Source organism: Triticum urartu, chromosome 4A (genome assembly GCF_056163025.1).
Source record: "Triticum urartu cultivar PI428250 chromosome 4A, HENAU_Tu73, whole genome shotgun sequence".
In the NCBI taxonomy this organism is placed as follows: Eukaryota; Viridiplantae; Streptophyta; class Magnoliopsida; order Poales; family Poaceae; genus Triticum; species Triticum urartu.
The window spans coordinates 29,595,445-29,618,263 of record NC_141876.1 but is presented as its reverse complement, the minus strand read 5'-3'; the positions used below and the strand labels follow the sequence as shown (position 1 = coordinate 29,618,263).

Sequence of the window (22,819 nt, the reverse complement as noted above, 5' to 3'; positions counted from 1 at the left end):
GGATCGGATGGAGTAGAACAAACACACAAATTTGTCTCACTGGAGGATCATGGGGAGGCATCAACTGAACAAAGAATACATCATCTGTATTAATATCGATACGAATCATACAGGAGGCCAAAGGATGGCCAAAGAAGCAACGGTGTCTGTCCATGTCTCGGTGGTAGCCACAAAACAACACTCGGCAACAAAGCCCGTGTACAAAGCATATGCAAAACGAATGGAGCATCTCTACTACACACGTTCTATCTGTTCCAGCCGCGAACGCTCTATCGGATCAGATCAGATCATTTCCATGCAACCGAGTCGATCTCGTTCCTCGCGGACTTGTACAGCTCCAGCTTCTTCACGAGGGAATCCCTCTTCTCCATCAACGCGGGATCCTCGTCCAGCATCGCGCTCAGCTGTTTCTTCTGTGTTGTGGAAACAAGGACAAATGGAGGGAAAATGAGAATGATGCTTTAGTACAACGCCCAGGAGGTTGCTATAATACTTATGCAAATGCAAATCAACACAAGGTTACAAAATACACAAAATTAAAGTCTGGTGAAATTTTTCAATTTACCCACTGACTGGTGCGTGGGTAAACAGAAGTGGAAGATCAAATGCATCTCTGTATTTATGTGCGAAAATAGTAGATTCAGTAAGTAGTCAGCAAAAACATACCTCTTTGCTTCCTACATGCGCATAGAAACGGTTGAGCAAGTTTCTTTTTGCCTCCTTCACTTGGCAATGCACAACGGCTTTCGGAATTGTGTTCCTCAATGTATCGCAAACCATGTTGATGTAAGATGATACATTCGATCCTGAAATTAAGGGACGGCATCATTAATACTGCTATATTGTAAACTGCTGTCGACTCTGTTAAGGTGTATACATAGTGATTGACTCGGTTAACATGGATAGTTTATCTACACTAGAATCAAGATGCATAGGCGAGTTTGTCCTTCATCATGTGCAATTATTCCAAGCGCTTAGGTTTCACAGCACAAACTACATGATCCTAAACAAAGGTTGACTACTACTTCCTCCATTTTGCTGTTCGTTCAAAAATATTTGTCAATTGAGAGAATAAAAAATATTTGTCCATTGAGAGAATCAAGAGTAGTTTAATGCAATACTTTCTATACTCAATTCTACGATGATGCTTTGAGGAAGTTAATATGCGATCTGAAGATAGATATAGCGAAACGCATGCTGTTTGGAAGGCAGAAATTTCACATGAAACCTAAAGCAATGCAAACAGGGCCTAAAGCTGGATGTACCACCAGCTACTGCTAATTGGTTGTCTGGATATAAAATTGATTCACATGAACTTGTTTGATCTGTCATTTGAGGACTTCATTGCCTTGGTGTGTTCATCCTAAAACAGTAGTCCCTTGAAAGGATTGAATAGTAACTTACCGATTCTTCTAAGATGGTTGTCCTGATATCTGTCGTTAGCCGGAGTGTTGTTGTTAGCTCCTTTGTCTGGTTCAGTAGGAAGTTTCCTGAAGAACTCTACGGTTAGGTAACTGGCCTCCATGTCAACTAGACGAATAACTGTCTTTCGGCCATCCTCACGGAATCTTTCTAGGCTTTCATTTGCTGCTGCAGCTATATCTGATTGAAGCGTTGGGAAACGCTTTAATTCCTGGCACAGTCAAGGTAGCCATGATATATAAGAAATGAGAAACAGTCCAAGGCAGGAGTGACGTTTGGCAATCACTCATCCATAACCAAAGTTCACCAAAAAAAAATAACACTCACCTCTGTTGCTGCAATCGATCTCCGGACTAGCTCCTTCAATACCAAATGGACCTGCAAATTATGAGACCATCAGCAAGTGCATGTAGCTAACAAAATTATGCTCCCCAAAAAGCATTGCTATCAGATATCCTCCTTTATTTTTCAAAAATGAGAAATGTGAAAATTCCTCTCTCGCTCTAGTCTCATTGCTTCCACATTTGAACATGCAACAAACTTACTAAACCATTCCTACTTCGACAAGATAATGGTTCACTGCTATGTAACTTCACATACCACATCCATAAATTGCTCTTTGAATTAATCGAGATAATCACATGAAATGACATCTCTGTGTATGTACTTGAGATGTCCCTATTATACTACTTCAGAAGTTTCTCATAGTCCAGCAATATCCTGAATTAACTTTATAATGAATAAATACCATAAGATAGAACCTAGACTCTACATGAGAAAAGTAGTTAAGTTGGTATGTTTACATATCAGTTACTGAAACATGACCCAGTTGCTTAAACATTAAGGGGAGCCATGGATAAAAAAGTTATACCGCATCAACTGAAGCTTCAGCTGGGCCCCTAAAGTAGCTGAGTGAACTATCTATAAGCCTTCTATAACCTTGCTCAGGGGCAATCAAATGGGGCTGGTAACCGTCAGCCTCAGAAATGACTTTCCGAACATTTTGCAGCGAAAGATGTTTATCGAAAGGAAGCTTTTTCAGTGCTGCAGGTAACTGGTGGTCAAAGACACCATAAATGCGATCTCCACCTGGTCGACTGGTAACAATGATAAAGAAAGGTAAATTATTAGAAGCATTCTTCCAAACAAAAAGGGAAAGCATGCTTGCAGTTTCTTCACCATATATCTAGGAAGCATGTACAAAATGTAAGGCATCATTATCAAAGGAAAAAGTCACATGTACAAAATGGCTAGTTGAACATCTTACCCGCCATCTAAGTGCTCTTTAAAAACACGGTCAAATGCGCGACACATGTCCAATATCGTATACAATTGTGCCTGTCGATTATGTTAAATGTATGAGAGAAATGCTATATAAAAGTTGTTCTGGAATCTAGAATGTGCTTGCCATTAACATCACTGTAAATGAACATTCCAAGCTGTGGCGCAAATTACTTTTCAGCTTTTATGTTACTACTATGGTAATTCTTACCCCAGCGTCACCTCCAATTGGCCTACCAAGTCGATCCAACTCAGCTTCAATTTCATCAACTGTCTTGTTGATCATTGATATAATACTTGGAATTTTGGCTTTGATCACAGCCTCTAAATGCTGGATAAATAAATGGGACATACATCAGCAAACAGTTTATGCAAAATTGAAATTTTGGCAAAGTTAACAGAGAGAGCAAATGACCTAACCTGTGACAGAAGCTTAGCGAGATACTCGGCACCCATTTTATGTGCCAAGTGACCATAATCAGGACTACTTTGAAAGTACTCTTGTTCTTTGCGACGTGCTGCGAGCATGTCAACATTTTTGTTGATATCAGCCTGTGAACGGTTGACAATGCCCACCCAGGGGTGCTGCAAGCGATATGACCTCCCTTCGAGTACCTAGGGTCAATTAAGAAAGGAAGGTTTAAGTGATATGCTCTATGTTTTTAAAGCGTCCCTAAGGCGACGCCTAGGCGTCGAAGCGCTTCCCCTCCGCTTTGGAAAATCGACCGCTTTGGGCGCCTAGGCGTCCAAAGCGCCCGCCTAGGCGTCGCCTAGGCGCCAAAGCGCCCCCCCTCCCTAAGGGGGTAAGGCGTCGCCTTAAAAACATAGGATATGCTCATCGAGGATGAGTTCATAGCAATTGCAAGACCACATACATCAATAGCATTGGTACCCTTGTCCATCAAATCAAGTTTTGTTACAACTCCAAAGGTCCTTTCACCTGAAAATGGAAAGGGATGTCAAAAGAAAGAAAAGAAACTTGCCAGATTACCATGGCATGATAACGACAAAAGGTATATTTATAATTCTTGTTTTATGCAAAGTAGATTTGAAATGCTGCAGGAACAAAACTCAAACTGCACCTGTAGGATCCACTTCCTTAGCAAGCTTGATAGCATCTGATGTTGCTATATCTTGGTTTGCTGGAGAGATAGCTAATATAATAGAGTTTGGCTGAAGTTTCCAGACAAAGAAAAGAGGTCAAGAAAGTTATAGATTTTAACCAACAAAATGGTCAATCGTCTTTGCCTCATGTAATGATGTAAATAAAAACAGGACTCGCGATACAAATATAGCAAGAGACCAACAATGAATACAAACTTAAGACTGGTTCTTAATTTATTATACCAATCCTAGAAGGGAGAAAAATATGCCGAGACAGCACCATTATAATACCATGTTTATTTGAGCTACATTTACTTCATGAATATTCCGTGCTATGCTATGCCAGTTCTAAGCATTACTCATGTTTTAGCCTAATCAGTATAGCAAACCACAGCTGCGATTATTTTACCTTGTCAACATAAGTCCGGACCATGTTTTCAATATCTTGCACAATAGACTCTGGCTGCCCCTCTGTAGTAGATAGTTGCAGTTAGGATAGTTATATAATAATGCAATAAAGAATTTTATCCTGACCAAAGAAGAAGCAGCTAAGTCAATAAGGGAAACATTACCTACAGCAACCTTTGTCAGTCCAGGAAGATCAATAAGTGTCAAGTTAACAACTGCACAAAAAAGGTTCCAAATTAAGCTAGTTCAGAAGGTATAAATAAAATAACAAAAACTAAGACATCTAATCAGCACATAGAAATCTTTAGGAGTATGTGCAATATAGTGCAGCAGCATGAACACATTTTGCTAAAAAAAGGCTATAAATTTGAGAAGTAGATACACATCAACAAATCTAAACAAATACCCAAGTCTTACCATGTGGAGAATATATACTCAAATGGATAGGAACATTTGATATTGCTTTCGATTTTCCAGTCATGCGATCAGTTTCATCAGCAATCTCTTTCCTAACAGCAGCTGCATTAAGGTTTTAACAAAAAAATAACTTAACATCACCACAATACAAACAAACAAAAGGGCAGATCAGTAATCACATATGCTTTGATGTCTTACACTAATAATAAAACAAATAAACATTGAGATTATCATGCTAAATAACAGTGAACATCCCAGAACTTAACAAGTACAACGGCCAGGAACAATGAACAGGTTCACACGCTTTCACAAACTAATGCAGTTAATTCTTCCACAAATGAAATTGCCCAATTTTCTATATTGAAGTTATTGTTCATGGTACTTAAAGAAAAGATAAAGCAATGTAATTCATTTGATTGAGCGCTACAAATAACTAAGTTTGCTGCATGAGGAAAACTAAAGTACTACATGCTCACCATGTACCATTGGGATTACCTGTTGTCATAATGCATGGGTCTTCAAAGTATTTAATATTTATACACTGCGCATAATTCTTAGATGTGTTATAGCACTATATATTTTCTTTCATTGTTGAGTATTCTACTGCAGCTTCAAAATGAAACTCTTACCACCAAATATATGCTTGGTCATTGGCAAATATTACACTGGTGAGAACATGTAATGCTAATGGCATTAGTTCCTATGGAATCAAGTATATGTTTGCAATTACTACAATAGTGAGAAGCATGTAATGTTAATGGCAAATATTACTTCTGAGATGTAGGCCACAATGTCATTTACTCCTTAGTTCACACCGTACAAAGATATTTGATCATGTGGTATGCTTCTATGATATTTTCCCCATTTATAGACACAACAGTTGAATATTTTGATATGAAAATTGTGAACATATATTTGATAGTAGGGCAGTGTTTATGCTAAGTGTATACTTATTTGCAGAAGATGGATCACATGATAGATGTAGTTCAGTGCACTAAGTATAATAAGGTGATGCAGAATGCTTTCTTATATGCATCTCTCATGGGTCGGTTACAATTTCAACAGTTGGATATTTTGATGCAAAAGTGGGGGAAAATAGTAGGGCGGTGTATGCTAACTGAATTATACTTATTTGTAGATGTATTGAAACAAGTATAGTTAGGGAATGTAGGATGCTTTCTTATATATGTTTCTCTCTCGGGTCGGTTATTGTTGCAATTGAGAACAGCTTTTGACAACAACAATTGGAACTGAAGAAACCAAGCAAGCTGCTGGGCTGGAAGCAAGCAAGCACAGCGGAGATAGGTCCCTTACCAAAGTCGGAGAAGCGCTTCCGCGGGGCGTGGAGGAACTCGGCGTACTCCTGGCCGCCCTCGGTCTTGTGCAGCTGCAGCACCAGAGGCCTCCTCGTCACGATCCCTAGTCAAGCCAACAATAACGCAAATCAGCGACTCAGGACCAACTATTTTTTTTTAAGAAATGGCGATCCAGCGCGGGATTACCAGATCCACGGGGCAGGAAGTCCCTCCCGACAATGCTCTCGAGCACCGACGACTTCCCGGAACTCTGGAGGCAGCAGAAAACGCAAGCAATGAGAGAGCGGCCCGGGGGGCAGATCTGGGCGCGGGGCCGGCGGATCTGGGGGGCGGGCGGGGGCGGGGGCGTACCTGGCCTCCGACGACGGCGACGGAGGGGAGCGCCTCCCAGAGCGAGCCCCCGGCGCCGCCGCCGTGGTCGCCGAGCACGGTGCACGCCTGCTGGATCCGGTTCACCAGCCCGATCAGGCTCCCCATCGTCGCCATCTCGGGCGAGGCCTCGCCGCGCGCGGCCCCTCCCCCTCGCTGCGCGGTCGCCGGCGGCGAGCGGGACGCGGTGGCGGTGGCGGTTGGGATCTGCTTGCCGGAGTGGGGAGAGGGGGAGGAGGAACCGAGAAAATGGGTTAAGCTAAAAAGGATTTTAAAAGCGGAGGTTATATGTGGGTTCGGGGGCGGGGCGCGAGCTGGGTGGACCGGGCCTTGCTGCGCCGGCGTGGGGAGGCTGCGGGTGGGGCCGGGAGGTTCGTGGCGGTTGGACGTGGTGGATGGTGGGTCTGTGGTGGACCGGGAGCAGGGAGCCGGAGCCGTTGGATCTCGGCTTTGTGCTGCTGCCTCCAGCTCCGGGCGACCGACGGCTGGCCAGTGGGGCCCACCTTTCTGGTGCGTGACGCGTGAGCAGCACTTGCCTGCATTGGCGCACCTCGCGTTTGAAATCAACGGTGGGGACGGAGGCACACGAACAGGAACAGTGTTTTTTTTTCGAAAACACTAATGTGCGGGCGTCGCCCACACGCATGGATCCTCATCCAATCAATTTTGCACGAATCTTGACGTGTTCTAGTAGTTTTCGTGTGTCACGTAGGACTAACCTAGTGTGTGGGCATTCATTCGGTCGCCCACACGTTCTTTTTCACCACATGGGGGGCTGTTGTGTGGGCGTTTAACAATTCGCCCACACACCAGTTTTCACGCACGCAGAGTGAACTGGTGTGTGGGCGTTTATCACTTCGCCCACACGCTCGTCTCCTCGCCCACACTCAAAGCTGGCGTTTCTGCAGGGCACATGGCAACTGCCCTAGTTTTGCTTGTAAGCAGATGACAACTCTTTTTTATCCGAGTTGCCATGTGTTTTTGCATGGTACATGGCAACTGCCCTAGCGTGCACGCAAGCAGATGGCAACTATTTCTCTTTTCATGGCAACTGCCCTAGCGTGCTTGTGAGCACACGACAAACTCTCTCTTTTATCCGAATATATTTTTTTGCCATGCCTTTTTTGTAGTGCTACACGGCAACTGCCTAGTGTTAGTGGGTGACAACTTCTAAAGTTTTGAAATCATGGCAACTGCAGTAGACCAGAGCATACATGGCAACTGCAGTTGAGCAACCATGGCAACTGTAGTTGTCCGACATGGCAACCGAAGTTCAGCGACATGGCAACTACAGTTAAACGAACATGGACGAGGGTCTGGACCATGGCAACTGCGGGACGCGCGGTGACTGTCACTCGGGGCGTGCGGGACCACGAGGTACGAGACCTGACGTACGAAGCGTGTGGGCGTTATCTATTCCGCCCACACGCACGCGTGTGAGAGGGATCGGTAGGAAAAAAAAGGTGTGTGGACATTACTTGTTTTGCTCACACGTAGGTGTGTGCCTGTTCCTCTTATACATCACACAAAATGTGTGGGCAGACCCCCTAACGCTCACACATGTGGCATTTATCGGCGTCCTTTTTTTAGAAATGTAGCCACTTTATTGATCAAATTCCACAGAAGGTGGGATACAAACTGGATCATGTCGCTGGCCAAGCCAAACATGAAGCCCCGGAGCTAGGTTTCTAGCAATTTTTGCTAACCTATGAGTTTCGACATTAACACTACGACTTTCAAAAATAAAGTTAGAAGAAAAGGGGGCCGATCTAGATTTTATCTCTTGAATGATTGCTCCGTGGAGATCATTGCTGCCTTTCATGATGTCTTCCACCACCTGCTTGCAGTCAGAAGAGATGATGAATCTTTGGAGATGAAGATCTTCAGCAAGGAATATAGCTTCCCGTCAGGCTATCGCCTCCAACGTCGCTAGATCACTGACTCCATACACGACTAGCGCTGAGCTTCCCAAAAAGTTGCCGTGGCTGTCCCTGCAGACCGCTGTTGCCGACCCACCTCTTTGGGCATGTACACCCGCGTCCACGTGAATCTTAGCAAAATTTTCCGGAGGAGCTCTTGGTCGATTAATGGTTCCTGATTGCACATTAGCCACTCTTCGCTGCGTTGTCTGTTTCGCCCGCACAATGTTCAAGTCTGCAATAAACTGAGAGATGAACGATTGTATTGCATGTGGGGATTGAAATATAGCTTCATGGATGGCTTTCCTCCTAGAAGACCAGATTGCCCAAAGGGTAACTGCAGTTAGCACAAATTGATCATGCGATAGTGTTTCTAGTAGTGAGAAAAGCCAATTCTTTGCACTCGGTTCAGTGTTCACTGCTAGCTTACTTCCCAGATCCTCATCAATGAGAGCCTAAGTACATCTGGATATTGTACACTCGAGGAGGGAGTGCCGCCATGAATCCGGCGCGCCACATATTCCGCATGAACTCGAATTCGACATGTGTCGATGGGCACGGACGTCCTCTGTTGGTAGCGAGTGCTTCGAGAGTCTCCATAAGAACATACACACTTTAGCCAGCTGTGTTAAACAGTACGGCTATCACTACTGCCGATAAGAACGCGTTTGGTTGCTCGCACCTTTTTTCCCTTTGCATAATTTTTTTTTAGAAACAAGGCCGAGGCCCAGCGTTGAATCAATGACACCCTTACAGACCAGATCGCCACACAACACACACGACAACATCAACACAGACACACACAAAAAACAGTAAAAGGATACACGAAACTACAGAGCCAGCTAGCAGGACATCGTAAAGCCCACACTCGGAAGTTTGACCAGACGGTGCCTTCGGTCGACGCCGCAATCTTGTCAAAGAGGAGACAAAGCCAGGGAGGTGAATTGTCGCCCGAGGATGCCCATGTGCCATCAAAACTCCGAGGCCACACCGGCGTCACATCATTCGTCTCCGCTGCCAAAGATGGCAACACCTACCCTCTCGCCCTGGCTCGTAGGGCGCCGTAACGTCGGCATGGCGGAGTTGCCCCCGTGCATGCATGGACATTGAACAACGAGAGGGTAGGACGACAGGCACCAGCACCTCACCTCGTGAAACACCTCATCCATTGCGACGCTCGCCTTCGAAGCACACCACGACACATGACCCAAGCAGCCGGACGAAAGCATAATCGAAGACGCGGAGAGAAGAAAATGCACGACGCCATGGGGCACACCTGCCATTGAGTAGCGCAACAATGAAGAAGACACCGACTGCAAACAACGGTTGACCATCCTGCACGAGATCATTGCCCGCCCTCCCATTGTCCAAAGGCGGCGCCTTCAAGAAGGTGAACGACGTTGGAGCGCCGCAGCCGCCCAAATCCGAAGGATGGGAGGGAACATCAATCCCACCACCCCCCTCCTAAGGTGGTGATCTCGACCAGCGAAGCGACTTCCTCATCTCCGGACTCTAATCTGCGGCAATGGGATTTCTCAAACTCATGTCAGGGCGAAATCCTGACTCGGCTCGCCGATGTTGGCAGTGGCGGCACCGGCAAGTGTCGTTTCCCTTCTTGGAGACGCTGCCATGGTCGTTATCCGTGCCCCTCTTCGAGCATCAGCGGAAACCCTTGGTCCGATTCTTCATATCGAGTGGCGGTGGCGTCACGACATCGCTCCCCTTCTTGAAGGCGCCATTTTGCTTGCGCGAGGCGTCCCAGGTGTTGGATCTAGAGACGATCGACGTCTTGCCGGTTCGGTTTGCCCCTACCTAGGCTTGGTGGTTTAGCTATGGGTTTTTTCGTTTCTCCGGGCTGAGCATCCCATGTCTCTCTGCTACAGGTCTTATGTTCATGCCTTCTCATGGATGCATTCGTGCCATGTGTTGTACTGTCTTATGTACTTATTCTAATTTGCTCTATCAATGCAATGATACGCAAGTTTTGCGTATTTACCAAAAAAAATAACTAAGCAAGTGAAAAACTTGTGTGTATGTTCTATACAAATAATGTGATCTAATTAATTATTCTGTAAATTCTTCACAAAAGTGTGCCCCGCTCTGCTCTGCTTTCGTGTTGTGAGTTGAGAAAGAGAACATATCATCTCGAAAAATGACACGTGAGCAATGGCACATAGTGACACCTGAACAATATAATTTTGTCTTTTTTTGCAACACATAATACAACACATTATTGAACGAAATTCTACAGGTAATTAGACCAATGCATGTGTATTGGTGTAAAAAAACAAAAAAAATTCAAATCTTTTGAGCATCTTTTTGCAACAGTTCAATATAAAGTGTCCCATGCACCGAAAATCTGGTGCATGTCAACTCTGCTTTAGAGCATATACAATCAGATACATCAAATTTGGCATCTCAAATGTCCGCGGACGCACAATGACCGGTCACACCTTAATTTTTCTTTGCACAATCAGATACTTCAACTAGAAAAGCTTAAATCCATACAAACACATGCAACGTAAAGTATCCAGGATGCAACAGAAAGCGTTCGACTGTTACACCAGCACATGCCATTGAACAACCAAAAATCGGCATATTCTACTGTCCGGAATTACGTGTCGCAGAAATGGATGTTCTGCGACAAGTAATTCGGGATGGAGAAAGTACTAGCTATGGACAAAGATCATCCATGGCAGTCCTTGCCCTTTTGGGTGTCCTTGCCATCTTTCACGCGGAAGTAGCGCTTGGAAACGTAATATGGATCAAGTCAGATCTGCTCATCGCCGGAGCTCCAAGACCCGTCGCTGCCTTCCTTCTCCTCTTTAGGGGGGCAGTCCGTCCATGGCGGGAACCTGTTCCTCCTCTATCGTTTTCTGTAGGATGTGGGCACAGATGGCTTCCTCCTCTGCGGCAGCGCGCGCTGCCGCCTCCGCCTGCGCCATGTCGGCAATGAGGAGGGTCTCGGCCACCTGCATCCTCTCCTTTCCACGACAGGCACATCGGTCCCTGTAATACTCATATGCCGGCGGACCGGAGATGGGGCGGCTGACGGACCGCGAGCCTCCAGCCCCGCTAGATCTGAGCACTCCTCCCGGAAGCAGGTGGAGGGCAATGCGAACGTCCATAGCCTCCTCCATTCCGCATGAAATGACACCTCACTGGACGGATTCGGAGTGTTCGGAGTCAGATCCGTAGCCCGTCATGCCGAAAAGGGCCAAAGATTGTCGGAAGGGAGCTTAAGGGCGGAGCGGAGCCGAGTGAAGTGGTTAGGGTTGGGCGAATGGAGACGAATATATGTGGGGTCAGGGTGGCTCGGCGTGGGGCCGGATCTGATGTGGCGGGCGCGCTCGGCCTCCTCATATCCATCCAAAATTTGAATTAGATATGAGGGGTGCCGGTCAGCCCGGACATTTAAGTCCGGTATATCATACTCATTGCCAGGAATACCCGTGACGCAATCACACTAAGCCACTGAGGGATACATCCTCTGGCATTGTCAGCCTCATTCGAGGATACATTCCATTGTGTCATCTTAACGGCAACGCTACAAGATTTCAAACCATGCAGGAGAGCAGCATGTAACTCATTAAGAAGGAGATTACAACACCAAAGACAGCACCACCATTACGACGCCACAGATGAAACAATACCACTGCAACGCCACTGATGGCACGACAGCACGACCCTTAAGTCGCCGCAGATGGCACAACCAAAACCTCATCACCACAAACAAACAAACAAACAACCCTTAAGTCGCCGCAGATGGCACAACCAAAACCTCATCACCATAAACAAACAAACAAACAACCCTTAAGTCGCCGCAGATGGCACAACCAAAACCTCATCACCACAAACAAACAAACAAACAACCCTTAAGTCGCCGCAGATGGCACAACCAAAACCTCATCACCACAAACAAACAAACAAACAAGAACGACGCCTACCACCCACAACCAGAGATGAAACCCAAGCACACTAACTGGCATGGAGCGACGACTATCCGTAGCAGGACCTGCAGCACCAGGCAGAACACGACCAGAACCACTAGCTGGGCACACGCACCGCCATGACAGCAACAACCAACAACACCAGGAGAGCCCAACATGCTTGAATGAAGCATAAGCGCAAAGAAAAGACGGCCACAGAGACCGCCGCACAGGCAAACCAAACCGGACCGCCGAGACAGCAGCCACCCAACCGGCCGGAGAAGGGAAGATCCAAGGAAGGGGATCAACCCCGGCGACGGAGGCTACTAAATTCCCATCCAAATCCAAAAGAAAAACGATACAAAAGCTTTTCAGGACAACAATGTTTTTCAATGAAAATTTGCAGATTCGCCTCGTAGCATACACTACATCTATGTTCTTTCTTCTGAATTTTTGAAAACTTTGGGAGGACTGCTAATGCAAGAGAGACCTAAAAATAAGGCATCAAATGATGATTCAAGTGCGACGCAACACTCAACAACATTTGATCTTGGATTGGATCATCACTATCATTATCATTATTCATGAATTCTTGGTGCCTCACAAGCATACAAAACAAGAGATTTAGCCCCACAGGCGCAGAGCAAATACACCACACATTACTACAACAAATAACATGTCGACGGATGGCACACTAACAGTTCTACACAAACAGGTACGACAAGGGTTTTATTCCAACATGAGAGAGCAAGCCACACTAACAATCCTACCTAGCATTGGGTCTTCTCCTTGGTAAGCCACACTAACCATCGGTTGGATTGGTGAGAGTCAGCCGCATCAGAGATCAGACCTTATTGGGGCTGCGCAAAAGGAGATGATAGATCTCGTTGTTCATCTCAGACATGTATTCATACCCAAGATTGTCGGCACGACTCCTGAATTCACCGACGTCCTCCGGTGGCACTTGTATGCCAACTAATACGTTTGCTCCGCTTTCGCCCTGCCAAAGATAATGAGCTCACTGAATGTGTACATTTGCAGCTCTTCTGGACAGTCTAAAAAGGATGATTTTGCATTGTTTGGCTATACACTACTGTGACAATCCGTGTATCCCATTTTAATTTTCTGTGGAAGATTTTCATCCATTTCTACGTTTGAAGGTAGGTGGCATATGATAATGTTATTAGATCTATGAGATTTCATACAAGGCCACTATCATAAGAAGGCCGCTGACAGAACTAAAATAACATACCTGTGCACGGTAATGGAAAAGGCTGATGTTCCATCGGGGGCTCAATGTATCCAAAAAATTCATAAGAGCACCTGGCCTTTCTGGGAAAATAAACCGGTAAACAAGTTCGTCTTTTACTTCTGACCTGCCTCCAATCTGAAAATAGATATTCAAGGAATGATAAGACAACGACATACAGTACATCATTTTAATATAAAATGGCCAAAACAACATTAAAATAAATAGAATAGGCTCATTCAACTCTTCAAGGCGTACATAATCAAGACAATCATTTCTGTGTCTCATATATCTTTTGATGTCAACATTTCTATTTGCAAAGCAACATCAAAACCACACTCCTCGCAGGATTTTTGTTATTTCTTTCTTTGAATATCTCAGCAGGATTTGAAGTACAGAAAGAAACAAGGGATCAGATGTTTGATCTGTTGAATGCTTGCAGCACTGCACAATTACATATTTATCGCTACAGTAGTTTTATGCAAAAAGAATGCAATATAACTTCTGTTCTGCAATTTTTCTTTACCTAACTTTTTTTTCCTTGGAACTACAGACACGTCAAAGGAACTGTTGCAGCAAACGCCTTTTGAGTATATATGAAGAATATATACATATTTCTAGGAGTATGGCTCTGTATACTTGTTCCTATTACTCATGATACACAAGAAACTGAGTCTAGCCAGGTTGGCGAGAAGTCTGTACAACCCCACCACCCAATTATGAGTCATCTTTGATGCGTAGGGTGCTTGTCACCTTCTTAATGTCAAAATACACGACCAAGTAAAGGAAAAATCTCTGTAGTGGCTTGCCCGGGCGAAGGACCTGGGAGCTCAGGTAGCTTAGAGCTGACCGATGGAAGGTGGTTCAAGTCATCATGGTTCTGTTCTAGGATTTCTTTTCCTTGTACAGTTTTCTAGGTCATCTCCATTTTTAATTTTGTCATGCCCTGTACTAGGTGCTGTAAAGTTCATTTCCCTTCTTAATTCATTGAAGTGCAGTATCCCCTGCATGATCACTAAAAAATTAGTGGGAAAAACGTAGTCTGCCAGCAATAGACCCAGTTTTCCAGAACTGGCAGAGGCAGAGAAGAGCACAATAGTGAGAAGATGTTTAACAAGGACTAAATGAATGTAATGAAGTTTGCAACATTATGCTCCATGATGGAAAGACAATAGAGTTGATTATATCCATTCAGCTCAAATTCACCCAAACATTACATCTATGTTTTAGATCAGTCCGCAAATCATCCTAGCATGTTGCAAATGGAATATTCATCAAGTAAACCTTAATATTACCATAATGTGACTGGTAGTAATTACAATCTCCGTCCCATATAAATTGACGCTCAAACGGATGTATCTAAACGTATTTTAGTGCCAGATACATCTGTTTGAGCGCCAATTAATATTGGACGGAGGGAGTATTTGTCAACTGTACCAAAATAATGTGTTAATGGGATATGAGGCTATCACTGTGGCAGAAAAATTTAACTTACAAAGTATCTTAGGTGGTCTTTTGCGAGATCATTGTCAGTAAGGTTCACAGTCTTAAGTTCTGATGATTCCATGCGTTCCACCATTGCTTTAAGCTCATGGTCAGTATAGATGCCAACACTGCAATACAGAAAAACCATATAGATTAGCCAGGAGAATGTAAAAAGTCACTGTCTCTATGTATGAGTATTTCTATCCCGTCAAGGTTCTAGAAAAAGTAATCAAGAAACAATAAACCGGTACATGAACAAGATTATTGAAATTGTTATCCGAGTACCTGTAAAGAACAAGGGCTTCTTTTCCGTTAGAATCATATCTGTATTTGAATTCAGTAATATTCATCCGGCCAACCTGCGGAACAAGAAATCATAAGAAAAGAAACAGAATATAAACTATTATGTGTTGATAGAAAAAATCATGATGCATACCAGTTCTGCAAACTTTTTGAAGCTTCCCTGCTCCTCTGGCAAAAATGTAGCTAATACCGCCTCTCGTTTTCGACCAACGTCAGCAAGCTCAGTTACTAATCTAAGTCTATCAAAGTTCATATTCGCACCACTACTTATTGCAACCACAGTTTCCCCTTTCAAACCATAGTGTTTGCAGTAAGCTTCAGCCCCTGCCAAGGCAAGGGCCCCAGCAGGTTCAAGGATATTCCTGTTCTCCTCAAACATATCCTGCACCCACGAAGAACAACATTTTCAGTATGAAAAAGATTATCAGTGCAGAACATCCACAGCAATATAGCATAAACAGTCAACAAGCATGATGGCAGTAAGATTGGAATAGAACAAACTGCCATGGGAGAATTTCCAGCATCCTACTTTTCAGCAATATTAACAGGATACCTATGCGTAGTAAATTAAAAAAATACATTGAATATCAATATCCACACGAATAATTGAAAGCTCGAAAACTAGATCACCTTCTCCACTAGAGAGTGATTAAAACATGTAACTTTAGAAAGTTCTCCAGCTGGTGGATTACATGGACAGACCATTGGATCACAGAAAATTTTTGTAAGTAGGATTTTTTTTGTGCATTGTATGCTGAGCTTTTATTCAAGTAAATTGAGCAGTGCAGACTTACAGTGACAAAAAAAGGTCACTGTTCAGTAGTAACACATACATTTAACATAATGATGCAGAGCAGACATAGAATAAACTGATCATTCTCACCTTTATTGAAGCACAAATAGCATCTCTGCTGACCAGGACAATGCCATCTACAAGTTCTTGACACAAGCGAAATGTCTCCTCCCCAACAACTTTGACAGCTACACCATCAGCAAACCCTCCAACATGTTCTAACACGACCCTCTGGCCATGACACAAGGACAATGCCATGGCATTTGCATCTGAGGGCTCTACTCCAATTATTTTGACCTGTACCAGAACTGTTGTAAACATACAAGAAAGTGACACCCTGAATATGAATATTGTACTCCAATGTAACCAAATGATGTATTGAGTTCAATCTGGAGAAGGATTACAGTTAGGCGATTGGATGAAAAACAATTGAACCTCCAAAGCGCACTTAAAACAAAGCCATTTACTTTGATGCCATTTACAAAGAACTTGGGTGTCTTGCGATATTTTTCATAGAAGAAGAAAATACTCCTGAGCTTGAAAGCTAACCTCAGGGCGGACCCGTTTCACATAGGCAGCAATGCCAGCAATTAATCCACCACCTCCCACAGGTACAAATATTGCATGTAATGGACCTTGCAGTTGACGAACAATTTCCATGCCAACAGTTCCTTGTCCAGCGATGATGTCGGGATGGTCAAAAGGAGGTATGAATGTGCGGCCTTCCTGTTCACACCGTAATTTTGCATATGACTGAGCTTCATCATATGAGTCTCCCTTCAGAACTACTGTCGCACCCAATCTCTCCACTGATCGCCACTGGACTAAGTTATATGTTAGTAGCTGGTGATAATAACGTAAATATACCATGTATAACATCATATTTAGGTAATGGCATCGAGAGAATGATGACCTTGATTTCTGGTGTTGTCACAGGCATGACAATGACGGCATCACAGCCCAGTTTCCGGGCAGAAAGAGCAACTCCTTGAGCATGGTTTCCAGCAGAGGAGCAGATAACACCATTGTTCAACTGCTCTCGGGAGAGCTTTGCCATCATATTATATGCACCTCTCAACTTGAATGAAAACACCTATGCATGAAACAAACAAATTTACCTAGGTATGAAAATAGCCATTGAAGGAGCCAGTAAAAGCTACATGTGCAATAAATAAACACAAAAAGTAGAAAGCCAAGCATTTGGTAAACAATAAAGCTAAGGGCAAGAGGACACTATAAACTATACAATATATCAGAAATATCCATGAGAGATAAAGTTTTCAGTTTGCACCTAGGATACCCCTACCCCTCTCTCTGATACCATTATGTCAATCATAATAACACTAAATGATCTGATATATCAGATTAGAAACTTCCACATGCCCTAAACTTCCGTTGTTCAACAAATTTTAATATTAAGCTCACAATAAAATACATTTTAAATGAGCAAAACTCAGTTGTAGCTGAGAGCCTGAGACCAGGGATGGTATCCAGGTAAAATGCACTTTCAGAAGAACTTGTACACAGGTTCGGTTACAACAGTGGTTTGAGGCTTTGAGTTTGAAGATACTGCTAGTAGTATTTGCTATTCTGATGCATATTGTTTGCTACGGAAGTATGAATACAAAATGGTACTTGCTCTTCCAGCTCTCTACACAAGATTATCAATTTCAGAGGAGTTGTGCCTGTTTTTGTTCCAGATGTTTGGAAGCTGCAAAATCACCCTAGGATTCAGATTTTCTTGTGGTTAATGTTCTTGAACAATATTATGACTAGGGACAACTTTTTACAAAAGTAACGGAGAAAATCCCTGAATGTGTGCACTGTTCTGAAACTGAATCAGGGCACCACCTACTTTTTACTGTATTGTAGCTAGGTTAAGTTGGGAAGAAATAGCCACCAATACAGGCTACCTGTATTCAGGTTTCTGACCTTTTTATCTGTGGCTACTTCCTGGTTAAGTAACAACTAACAAGAGGTTTAAGATATTCAGTGTTACTTCTGCAGCAGTTCTGTGGAGGGTCTGGAATTGCAGAAATAATAGTGTTTGACACTCCGCCCTGGGTTATAATATGAAACAGATGTGGAGGCTCATAGTGCAGGCACTCAGGAACTGGAAGGCGTCTTTCAAAGAGGGAGATGCAGAGGAGTTGGGTCAGCTGAGAGTAATCCTGCGCAAAAAGATGGCAGAGTACTTGCTGTCAACTGGAGGTTAACAAGGCCTACATCTGCTAACCACCTTCTGCAAGCACCTCCTGAGAGAGGGGAATGTGGAGCGAAGCTCCCCTTCAAGGTTACTGTGCTACTAGCCAGCTCTGGATGCTTGCAGTGCAGACTGCCTGACGATACTTCTTTGGCCTTTCAAGGTATATGCACGCCCAAATAATCCCAGCTGGATTGTGGGCAAATAATCCGAGGTAACGGTCATCAAACTAGCGGTCTGGTGCTGCTGGACCTGAAGATATGGCCGGAGACCTGAAGCTGGGGGTGCTCGCTGCCTCTCCCCTGCAAGAGCAAGCGCTGGGACTCAAGACATGGGCGCTGAAGTGATTGATCATGTTTTGACGTGGCCGGCCAGCGTACTTGAGACCTCTGACGCGGCGGTGCATTTCAAATCACAAAACACCACGCTAACCCCCTACCGAAATGACAGTACTGTCCGAAACCTCCATTATTGTCGAGGAAGCATGACAGCAACGCGTCGACGCCGAAGGCGCGCGAGGAATCTAAACAGTAAGCATCATAGGCAAAGGCAAAACCCCCGCAAAGCCCACACCAATCGAAGTTCTACCAGGGTGCAACAATTCGAAAATGCGAGAATCTCCCCACGCGGACGATTGCCTGCATCGTTCTAAGGTGGCGGTTGATTGATTGATTAATTGATTACCGGCTGCAGGTCCTCGCGCTTGATGTGGAGGCTGACCCCGAGGCGGTCGGAGAGCTTGGCGGCGCGCTCGAGCGGGGTCTCGACGGCCACGTCGTAGACCTTGGAGGCGAGCACGGCCGTGAGGTACTCCATGGCGCCGGGCCCGTCGAGTCCCCCCTCCTCCCCCGCCCCCGCCCCGCGGCCCGGCACGCCCACGAGCGCCCCGCTCGCGCCCTGCAGCGACTCGGGCACCACCCGCATCAGCGGCGCGGGGGCCAGGGGCGCCAGGTCGGCCCTGAGGGGCGCCGCCGCCTCCGGGGACGTCGTCGCCGCGGCGGACGCGGCCACCCGCGAGGGCGGCCGGCCGGCGACGCGGCGGGACGCGGCGCGGAAGGTGGCCGGGGACGGGGAGGAGGAGGTGGCGGCGGCCGCCATCCTGGGCTGGCTTCTCCTCGGCGCGGCGCGTGGGTGGAGGGAGGGAATGGGGGGAAGGTGGTTTCGCCGCAGGAGCGCGTCACGGGGGCGCGGGATATGGTGATGTGGCCTGGGCCTGGGTGGGGCCGGGGGTGATCGTGCCGTCGGCGTTTGTGGGATGGCGCGGGCGCCCCTTTTTGTTGGCGCTTCTGCCGTCCTTTTCGCGCCCGGCGCAGGACCATGCTGACCTGCTGCTGCGGCATGTTTAACTCGAGCTCCAATTGAAAATGAACGGCACTCTCGACAAAAAATTGAAAATGAACGGAGCTTGGATATTTCGTTTCATTACTTATAGTTGTTAATTAATTAAAAGTAAAATTTTCAACAAAAGGGGGGAAGACCTGTCCTTACAAGGAATTCCTTGAAAGAATAAGAGTCGCGAACAAGTATTTGAAGAAATCAACACTGTCTTCCTTCTGCATCCTTTGCGAGCAAAACTCGCTGCCGTCTTTGGGCCTTCCTATTCCTGGAGCAAAACTTGTTTAAACTGAAGAGTTTGTAGAAGCAGCAGCCGACAAGTCACCAGTGACTGCGAACTGGAGAGATCATCGTCCAGGAGAGTTCGGCATCGAGGAGAGATAAAAGATAATCTCAACTCCAGTCCAGACAGAGAAGGGGAACACAAACCTCGCAAGTTCCCTCATGAAGCGGTATGTGGCTGAGCTTCATCGCGGGGGACGGAGAACAAAAACATGTTGCAATATCATCCCTTCAATAGGCCGTCATCGCCATGAAGAAAAACTAATCATGCTAGACCGACTGCCCAACGGTTTACACCATACTCCGACTCCTCGACGCCACTCCAAGGAAAGACATCGACATGGAAAAGTTGGGGAACCATTATTCCATTGTCGTTATTGCCCTAACTTTATCAATGACAAAAAAGCTTGAAAAGCCTACAAAACACGAACCGTGACACTCAGATTCGGGGTCCCCCCACCCTCCCACACGGGGAGCGGTTAGGAAGGACAAGGAACCCGCTGGGCACCTACAAGGTCAAGAGAAAAGTTAGCCGCCGCCTCTCTGTGAATCCTGGGGAAAAAATGGTGCGGTAATTAGAATGCTCGTAAAATTTCCTATCAACAAGAGAAAAAACGAGGCAAATGAACATTACGACATGCCAAAACGCCGGCTATAGTGGAGCATGACCGTCAATTAGGGCCATACGAGTCTACTCCGATCTTGATGGCAAGATTCATTAGAGATATATGAGCGCAAGGGCTCTGTTGATGTCATCCACCACAACCGACTCACCCCCTTAGCTTATCAACATTTTCACCCGGTCATCAACATGGTAGCTCCGACTTCATAGTGTCGATTATAAACCGCGTCTTCACTTGCCATCATCATCGTTGCCAAACAGGTCTCTGCACTACTAAAGGTGGGGCATATGTCTCGAGACCCACAAACATGCATGCCATGCCCAACACCATCGTTATTCAAATTCGACTCCAAAGCGGTGCCTTCAACATGGAGAACAACACGTCAACACCAATGCGCCGCTACTATCATCCGATCGAAAGCATGTGTCTAGGGCTCCGCCGGAGCCTCAAATTCTCCTCCGTAAGAACTTTGCCTCTTCTAGAATGCGACAAGAATCAAGTCGAGGCGCATTGCATACTAAATGAGCGGCGAGTAATATAAATCAGAGAGAGCGCATGATTTGGCATCCCTTCTAATTAATTCTATCACGAGAAGCAAATTGTTGTGTGGAGGAATCAATATCTAGACACAAGCCAAAAGGCAGATCTTGCGCCACTTCACTGGATCGTACTATAAAACTAGCACGCATCCTGACTCCCGGGACTCCGATGCGGCACGGTTTTCAGCTGCTGCTGCCGCCTAAACGGACAACGGCTAACTGTACTCTATACTTCTATAGTCTGCTGACGCCGGATCATGTGCATGTGAGTACGTACGCACGTTTTTTTTGAGCATCAGTACAGACTCATATACACGCGCATACACTTACCCTTATGAACGCACACACGCACACCCTACCCCTATGAGCACCTCCGAGAGACTGAGCCGACATATCATCTTGAGATTTACGAAGTCACCGCAGGCACCTCGTCATCGACGGGAACGTCAATCCTGAAATAAATCCAAGAATAATGCGAGCACCAGAATTTGAATCCTGGTGGGTTGGGAATACCACTGTCCACCTAACCAACTCAACCACAGGTTGATTCGCGTACGTACGCACGTTTGACGATTGACACGCACCACCATTAGTCTCAAGCTACGGATGTTGTTTTATCAATGGCGGATTTGGATTGTTGCTGCGGTACGTGGCCATACCAACAGTAAAATATGTATTTGCGATAAAGAAAAACCAAAGTGATGGCTACAACGAGGCTACCAGTGTTGTCAGGTAGTAGGGGAAATTGAACGTTGAGACCAATGGTAAAAATACATCCAAAGGGGACACGTCTACTCAGGTTATTTTTATCTATATGGCAGGAATCTCGTTGCATTTGGTCTATACAATGGCCACCACATGACATGTTCATACTTTTAAACAGTTAGGGAGCGGATTTGCGTCGTGGACAGGCCCGGATTTCGAGCGGAAATATTTGTCAGCATTTCGATCATATTTAGCATCTCCCACCAGGATCGATGCCACTTGTTTACTGATCTTGCTCACCTCAACTATGTGGCAGAGCAAGCTTTGTTAGGGCATGTACAACGATGGCATATGGACACATATGCCTCATGACAAAAAGTAATTTGAGACATCTATATTTAATTTTTCTTCCTAATGCAAGCTACCATTAATGGGTCTCATTAAGATTACATTTATTTTTTCTCGCAATGCAAGCTACCATTAGTGGGCCTCATTAAAAAATACTCCCTCTGTAAACTAATATAAGAGCGTTTAGATTACTAAAGTAGTGATCTAAACATTCTTATATTAGTTTACGGAGGGAGTAGAAAATAAAACTCTATTTTTCATTTCAATCTTTTCAGTTTTTGTCACCGGACCACACTTTTTCTCTTCAAGCACCTGCCTCCTGGAGAGGATCCCGCTTCCCTATCCGAACCTACTTTACGTCATATCCGATCCTACATGGCATGCGAGTCATCATCTTGAGGCTATGCATTGTACATGCCCTTACTAGTCTCTACAAGTGTTGCCCCAGTCTCTACAAGTGTCTTCGATTGACTGACGGTTTTCCTGCATAAAAGCTGCAAACCACCTCCACTATGCCTGCTGAAAGCAGATCATGTTTCTTACTCTACAAATTGACCACAACACAGCTGAGGGTTATAGCTAGCATACTGAAAACGGCATGGCAGAGATAGTGTACGGGTGCATGGTCTAATGTTAGTGGCAGAACTAGATAATTTACCAGCAGAAAAATGTTTTGCAGTGAAAAAAAAACCCGGTTGAATCTTAGACAATGGTTTCCGATTAGACAAGCGAGCACCATCATTACTTTTGCTTTGAAATAATTTAGCGTTGTCAGGTTGCAGTAAAAAG

General features: G+C 45.2%; 2 protein-coding genes across 2 annotated transcripts; both read right to left on the bottom strand.

The window, feature by feature from the left end:
• Nucleotides 1-65: 65 nt before the first annotated feature.
• DL1C (DYNAMIN-like 1C) lies at nt 66-6,584 on the bottom strand. The gene is made up of 16 exons (XM_087517611.1): nt 6,300-6,584; nt 6,135-6,198; nt 5,947-6,051; nt 4,633-4,734; nt 4,380-4,430; nt 4,217-4,278; nt 3,786-3,876; nt 3,579-3,643; nt 3,124-3,318; nt 2,915-3,034; nt 2,690-2,760; nt 2,294-2,519; nt 1,750-1,800; nt 1,405-1,633; nt 667-806; nt 66-413 (listed from the first exon to the last, which is right to left on the bottom strand). The coding sequence occupies exons 1-16, from the start codon at nt 6,432-6,434 to the stop codon at nt 288-290; spliced, it is 1,833 nt and encodes a 610-aa protein (XP_087373737.1). The 5' UTR covers nt 6,435-6,584; the 3' UTR covers nt 66-287.
• A 6,115-nt stretch (nt 6,585-12,699) lies between these two features.
• OMR1 (L-O-methylthreonine resistant 1) lies at nt 12,700-19,399 on the bottom strand. Its single transcript, XM_048695237.2, has 9 exons — nt 18,883-19,399; nt 16,909-17,088; nt 16,545-16,814; nt 16,086-16,292; nt 15,336-15,584; nt 15,185-15,258; nt 14,910-15,027; nt 13,418-13,552; nt 12,700-13,165 (listed from the first exon to the last, which is right to left on the bottom strand). Exons 1-9 carry the CDS (start codon nt 19,294-19,296, stop codon nt 13,010-13,012), a joined length of 1,803 nt encoding a protein of 600 aa, XP_048551194.2. The 5' UTR covers nt 19,297-19,399; the 3' UTR covers nt 12,700-13,009.
• Nucleotides 19,400-22,819: the final 3,420 nt, after the last annotated feature.

Bases quoted from the DNA above. Each gene is read 5' to 3' on its own strand.
- OMR1 (XM_048695237.2), bottom strand. From the start codon at position 19,296: ATGGCGGCCGCCGCCACCTCCTCCTCCCCGTCCCCGGCCACCTTCCGC. The intron at 15,028-15,184 runs GTACTCGGATAA...TCTGTATTGCAG, and splicing joins GAAGCCCTTGTTCTTTACAG to TGTTGGCATCTATACTGACC. The intron at 13,553-14,909 runs GTAAGTTAAATT...ATCTATTTTCAG, and splicing joins AAGACCACCTAAGATACTTT to ATTGGAGGCAGGTCAGAAGT.
- DL1C (XM_087517611.1), bottom strand. From the start codon at position 6,434: ATGGCGACGATGGGGAGCCTGATCGGGCTGGTGAACCGGATCCAGCAG. The intron at 4,735-5,946 runs GTAAGGGACCTA...ACCTTAATGCAG, and splicing joins GAAGCGCTTCTCCGACTTTG to CTGCTGTTAGGAAAGAGATT. The intron at 4,431-4,632 runs GTAAGACTTGGG...TTTTTTGTGCAG, and splicing joins GAGTATATATTCTCCACATG to TTGTTAACTTGACACTTATT.